This window comes from Gekko japonicus, unplaced genomic scaffold (genome assembly GCF_001447785.1).
Source record: "Gekko japonicus isolate JY-2015 unplaced genomic scaffold, Gekko_japonicus_V1.1 scaffold505, whole genome shotgun sequence".
Lineage (NCBI taxonomy): Eukaryota > Metazoa > Chordata > Lepidosauria > Squamata > Gekkonidae > Gekko > Gekko japonicus.
The window spans coordinates 482,226-488,841 of record NW_015169788.1 but is presented as its reverse complement, the minus strand read 5'-3'; the positions used below and the strand labels follow the sequence as shown (position 1 = coordinate 488,841).

At 60.6% G+C, this 6,616-nt stretch overlaps 1 protein-coding gene across 1 annotated transcript in view; it reads right to left on the bottom strand.

The window, feature by feature from the left end:
* The window catches only part of PLEC (plectin), a 69,907-nt gene that overhangs the window by 18,783 nt on the left and 44,508 nt on the right, over window positions 1-6,616 (bottom strand). The window contains 7 exon segments of the mRNA XM_015416968.1: window positions 22-116; window positions 1,339-1,695; window positions 1,829-1,967; window positions 4,108-4,286; window positions 4,446-4,603; window positions 5,212-5,395; window positions 6,331-6,457. Of these exon segments, the coding sequence (XP_015272454.1) occupies window positions 22-116; window positions 1,339-1,695; window positions 1,829-1,967; window positions 4,108-4,286; window positions 4,446-4,603; window positions 5,212-5,395; window positions 6,331-6,457 (1,239 nt within the window).

The window sequence follows — 6,616 nt, the reverse complement described above, 5'->3', positions numbered from 1 at the left end:
CCACCCCCCCCACCCCCCAGCCGCAGCCTCACCTTGATCGCATCAATGTACTGCTTGGCAAAGTGCTGGCACTCCTCCACCTTCTCCCGGTTCCGGTCACACTCCTCCAGGAGTTGCTGGAGAAAGAAACCACAGGAGATGATTTAAAACACTCACCTCACCCTGGCAAGGGCAGGGAAAGCGAAAACCCCTCGTGCCGACTAAGATGGACTCGGGATGGAGGAGACTGGAGTTATACCCCCCATGGCCCTTCACCACCCAAAGGAGTCTCAGAGCGGCTTACAGACTCCTCTCCCCTTCCCTCCCCACAACAGACACCCTCCTGTGCGGCAGGTGGGGCTGAGAGAGCTCGTGACAGAAAGTGTTCTTTTTTCAAGAACAGCTCCTAACAGAACTACGGCTTGCCCAAGGTCGTCCAGCCAGGTGCAAGTGGAGGAGTGGGGGAATCAAACCCTGTTCTCCCAGATTAGAGTCAGCGCACTCAACCACTACACCAAACTGGATGCCCCGGAGGAGTACACCTGGCAAACAAGATCGAAAAAAACAGTACTGGTGGGAAAGCCAGTCTTCAGGCACTCCCTGTGTGTGCCCCCCTCACGTGCCAACAGGCCAGGTGGGGATTTCGCCTTCCACACGCACAAGATCTGGCGCCGTGGGGAAAGGGAAGCCAGGCCAGGGCCGGCCAGTGTGGTTTTCTTTCTGACACTGGCCCCTCACCGGGCTCCTTCACGCCAGAGGAGGGGCTGCTCAGGGCTTTTGCTCAGCATCAGCCTTCTTGTCCTGGAGGAAACTGGTCATGTGCACAACTGACTCCCCGAGGCCACACCAGAGAGAGAGAGAGAGGAGGAGGAGGAGGAGAGATTGTTTTTCTATCCTGCCCTTCACTATCCGAAGGGGTCTCAGAGCGGCTCACAATCTCCTTTCCCTCCCCCTCCCCGCAAGAGACACCCTGTGAGGTGGGTGGGGCTGAGAGAGCTCTTTCGAGGACTGCTTCTGAGAGAACTTGTGACTGGCCCAAGGTCACACCAGTAGCTGCATGTGGAGGAGTGGGGGAATCAAGCCCCAGGTTAGAGCCGGCACCTCTTAAATACTACACCAAACTGGCAGAGAGGCACCATTATATTGGGTCTTTGGATTGCAGGATCCAAAGCCAAGTGGGCCAGGCCCAAGAAGGGGCAGCGCTGGTCAGAGAACCACCGCAAGCAAACTGCCTCCAGTGTCAGGAAGTCCCGATACGCAGGGGGGCCTGTTCCTGCCGCACCAGCCGCTGTGTGGCTGCAGGCGCACAGTGAGCCTCTGCCCCAGAGCCCAGGCAGAAGCAGCCCCCCCCCGCCTCACCTTCTCCTGCAGCAGCTGCTCCCGCACGGCCCTGCTGTCGGTGACGGGCACGGCCTGGAGGCCCTCCTGGCGCTGCCGGGCATCCCGGATCCACTGGATGAGCCAGGTGTGGCTCTCGCGGTAGTAGCGGAGCTGGCGGCCCAGCTGATCCAGCTCCCGCTGGCGCAGGTCGATCTGGGCCAGGATGGCCTGCCAGCGCTCCAGCAGCTGCTGCACGCGCTCCCGGTAGCGGTCCAGGTCCATGTCTCTCTCGCTGTGGCCCCGCACCATCCGCTCGTTCACCTCGCTGGCCTTGCCCAGGTCTGCCTCCAGGGTGTCGAAGAGGGGCTGGTGCCCTTCCACCTGCTTGCGCAGCCTCTGTCGGACGGGATGCAGCAGGGTCAGCGCGTTGGGGGCACACGCCAGCCCTCGCCAGCCCCCATCCTGCCTCCTCACCCCCCCCCGAGTGAGGAGAGGAAAGGCCGCTCTAGCCCACCCCACCCCCAGTCACCTTCAGCTCCGCCTTGGTCTCCTCCAGTGCCTTCAGGTCAGCGGGCACCGATTGCACTTCCTTCAACTGCTCCTCGTACTTCCGGACCAGCTCCTCCGCGCCTTGAGTGCTGCGGATCACCAGGTTGATGGTCTTCAGCCTGCGTGGGAAAGGACCAGTCAGTGCGTGCAGACTGGAAGCTCAAACCCCCCCCCCCCCCGCCCCCGGACTCTGCAGCCGAAGCCTTACCCGGCGCCTCCGGGAGGCCGGCCCAAGGTCACCCAAGTCCAAACAGCCCCTCCCCTTCCGAAGTCAAAATGGCAGCCTGATCTTGGATCCCACATAAAGCTCACTAGGGGAGCCGCCACCACCCTCTCTTAGCCTCGCCTGCCTCTATAATAAGCCGACCATAAAGGAAAGCGTCACAGCCACAGTCACAACTGGCAAGAGCATTCTGAAGTTTTACGTGCAACGTATGCAAAGCCTTTGGCGCGGAAGAGCAACAGAAACACCCCCTGCACGGTCACTCCTAAGGGGCGGTCAGAATCCTTCCCTCCCAAGGCGTCAGGCTGGCTGGGCTGCGGCTCAGGGGTGGAGCCTCCGCTTGGCCAGGCAGAAGGTCCCAGGTTCAATCCCCAGCAGCATCTCCAGGTAAAAGGACCAGGTATAGCAGGTGATGTAAAAGACCTCCGCCTGAGACCCCGGAGAGCCGCTGCTGCCAGTCCGAGTAGACAAGACTGGCCTTGATGGGCCGAGGGTGGGGGTGGGTCTGAGTCAGTATAAGGCGGCTTCATGTGTACACATGAACAGTCATCATGGCCTGAGAAATCGGGGTGAGAACCCCAGAGACGGAGCCCTCTTAGTCGGGCCAGAAGGGAATGGCTCTGATTGATCGGTAGAGCGGACAAGTCCAAGTTCATCTGGAGCAACCTCTTGTCCAAAGCAATGCTCCCTCTAAGATGTGGAGACCTGGGAGCAAAAATTCTACTTTGTGAGCTACTACCGGCATTAAAGTTGCGAGCGAGCGATTTGGCTGCTGCATAGATTAGTTTGCTCTAAAGCCCTCCTTCCTGAGAGAAGGCAAAAATGTGTGAGTCGGAGGCTAAGAAACTGTGAGCTAAGCTCACACTAACTCAGCTTAGAGGGAACACTGGTCCAAAGGTACCTCCCCCACTTGCAACTGTAATGGCCCCAGTGGCTTTGGGGCACCCTGTCATGCCCACCGTGCCGCCCGACCCAGTGGACCCTGATCCTGGGGACTCTGCACCTTCAACATCCAGGAACGAGCTCCCTGCACCCCTGGAAGTACAAAACCTAAGCCTTGCAGAGGATGAACACCGGCTTCCAGAAAGGTTCACACCTGGAGCCGCTCCTGCAGAGCCAGCACCAGCTCCGCGCCCCATGATTCCCCCCCCCACACACCTGTAGCTTGTTTAAGAGACCAAAGGAGACGGGACTTGACAACCTGGCGCAGGGAAGCACGCATGCGTGGGAGACGTCCTCTGAGTCCCGAGTATTGACGGGAGGGCAGGACTCTGTAATCAGCCGGGAATTACTGACAAGGGGAACGGGCTTTTAAGGCAGCTCTCTTCACAATCCAATTCATGCTGGCAACTGATCGCATGATTGAATTGCTGCACCTCGGACCTTGCATCCTGTTTCCTTGACTCTCTGCTTGACTCCCTCGGCTACTGACTCGGGACTGCGTTCTTCTGGCTCCCTGACCCTGGGATGTGTAACCTGACTCTAGACTACGGCTTTCGGCTTCACACCTCTGACTCCAAGTCTCCGGTAAACCTTAGACTGTGCTTTTGTTTCTCTGCCTCTCTGGTGCCTTGACCTCTGCCTGAGTTTTTGGATACTCCGTGCCTTGCCTAGCCTGCCCGCCAGGGCAATCGTGACAAACCCCACCCCAAAGTGCCTGCCAGAAAACCCCTCTGGACAGAGAGGTGTCCTGCCGGATCTATCGGACCCATGCCAAGAGATAGTGCCTGACGCAGTCCTGCCAGCCTTGCCCAGAGCAAGGGGCACCGTAAGGGTCTCCTGCCTGGCTCACTGCACAGGGCCGGCCGGGCCAGGCATGCTGGCTCGCTTTCGTTGGCCATCGCTGGGCCTGCTTCAGCCCTCCAGAGGAGAATGCAACAGCAGCAGGCTCCCTGGGAGGGTGTGTTGTTGGCCGGCCGGCCGGCCGGGGTGGGTGGGGTGGGGTGGGGGGTCCCCAGAAACCCCGGCACTGCCAGTCAGCAAAGCGGGCCGGACAGGTGGCCGCCAACCCCTCCTCCCCCGAGACGTGTGCTTACTTCTCCAGGTAGACGCCAGACAGGCTGTACACCTGGTCCATCTTCTGAAAAGTGACGTCCAGCTCCGAGCGCAGCGTGGGGGCCGAGCCGGAGGGCTCTGGCTGAGAGAGCACCTGCTCCGTCTTCTCGCTCACTTTGCCCAGGCTCTTCTTGATGCCCTCCAGCTCCAGGTGGATTTGCTGCCGGGAGAACAAGGGGGGTGGGAATGAGCGAGCCCAGCCGCAGCCTGCCCTGCCCCCACCGGAGAGGGATGGCCAGAGACTGACTCATGGCCGCCTCACGACTCCCCACCTCCCACCGGGCAGCGAGGCCCAGACTTCCCCACCGAGAGGGAATACCTGCTGGTCATTGATGCGCTGGGCACACTCTTTGGCGGGATCCTTGTCAAGTGGTGAGCGGATCTTGTGGATGGTGCGGGACTCGCAGCCCTCCAGCTGCAGGCGGATGTCCTTCAGCTGGGAAATGTAGTTCCTGCACAGAGACTCCTCCTGCTCACCTGCGCACACACAGACACACACGGCAAAACACCACCCCGTTCAGGGCTGCCCACGGCAGAAAAGACCCGCAGGGGAAGTTTCTGGGCTGAGGCTCCAAGCCAGTCCATTGCCAGAAAGCGGGGGGCCCCCTGGGACGAGGGGCGGGTGGGGCCCAGGGCTTCCGTGCTGGGCCCGGGGGCATCTCACGGGGAAGCACAGCGGGGGTCAACAGTGCCGCCCCCAGGTGCCAGAAGGCAATGCCTCTCTCACCGTGCCACAAACCTAGAGACACGCTCCTTGCCGGCCATTGTTCACAGCCAGACGGCTCCGGGCAGACCAGGCACCCACCAGTGTTCCCTCTAAGCTGAGTTAGTGTGAGCTAGCTCACAGTTTTTTAGCCTCCAGCTCACACATTTTTGCCTTGGCTCGGGAAGGAGGGCTCCAGAGCAAACTAATTTATGCAGTAGCCAAATTGCTCGCTCACAACTTTAATGTCAGTAGCTCACAAAGTAGAATTTTTGCTCACAAGACTCCACAGCTTAGAGGGGGGAACATTGGCCCCCACCGCCCCGCCCAGCTGGGCCCTCCAAGAGACCCCCCCCCGCCCCGCCCCCAACACGGGCCTTACCTCTCTCCAGGCTGCGCAGCAGCAGCTCGTACTTCTGGGTGCAAGTGGTGTATTCACGCTGCACGTGCAGCCGGTCGTCCGGGAAGAAGTTCTGCGCGTCCTGGCTGTTGCGCAGGAACTCCTGGTAGTGGGTCTCCAGGCTGCGGAGCGTCTGGCTGTAATCCTCCGGGGACATCGTCCGGAACTGAGGAAGAGGCACTCGGTCACAGGGGACCTCCCCTGCCCAGCACACACACCCCCCCCGGGGGGGGGGGACCCCCCGTGCCCAGGTGACCGGAGTGGGGGGAGAGGACGCTCACAGCAGAGGAGCAGGAGCCCTGCACCCAGCCACACCCCCTGGGCAGCAGCTGGGAACGTTTACATTTATTTATATATTTATTATTTATTTATAGGTTTAATTTATACCCCGCCCTCCCCGCAACGCGTGCTCAGGGCGGCTTACAGTCAGGCATAAGCCAGTATCAAATATAAAACATTTTTAAAACCATTTTAAAGCTCAACAGGACAGTAGCATTATTATTAACGAAGTGCTCTGTTCTTCCACAAGGTGGCCTACTGCAACTGCCCCGCCAGCTCAGCGTCGTCTGCTCAGGGAGACACTGGTGTTCTCTCGTCCAGGGCCAGGCTATGATGGTAGTGATGGTAGTGGCAGTGGCTCCTACTCATACGCCTGGCGGAAGAGCTCCGTCTTACAGGCCCTGCGGAACTGTGCAAGATCTCGCAGGGCCCGGATCTCCTCCAGACTGCAGCACCCAGGCCACTCTCACCGCCTTTGCTTCAGCAACGGTGGGAGGGGGCTTCTCGTGTCCTCCCCCCCCCCACTGCCAGACCTCCTGGTGGCCCCTGGTATTTCTGGCCCCTGTGTGACAGACAGAGTGTTGGACGGGATGGGCCATGGGCCTGGTCCAACGTGGGCTTTCCTTATGTTCTTATGTTAAATCCAGCACACCTCCAGGACTCCAGAGAAGACTGGCGGTGGGGCTCTGAGAGCCAGTGGTCAGAGCCCCCCCCCCTCCTGTGGCTGCTTTGGCCCTGCCGCGGAGCACACGGGCTCCCGGGGACTGGGCGGGGCGGGCCAAGAGAGAGAGAGAGAGAGAGAGAAGGAGAAGGAAGGCTCACTATGAGGAGGGACCAGGAGTGGATCTGCTGGATGTCCCGCTGCAGGCACTGCCAGGAGAGGAGGCTCTTCAGGTCGATGTGCAGCTGGTGCCAGAGGCTGAGCAAGCTCTGCTGAGTGGCCTCCAGCCTGGAGGGAGGGAGGGAGGGAGAGAGAGAGAAGCCCTGATGTGGGAGGGGGCCCCAGCCGGAAGCAAAGGCAGGCAGACTCCCTCCCTCCCCCCCCTCCCAGGCCAGAGCCCCGCTTCTCCCGCCAGGGCCCCCCCCCCTTGCCGGGCTTCTTGCCTCC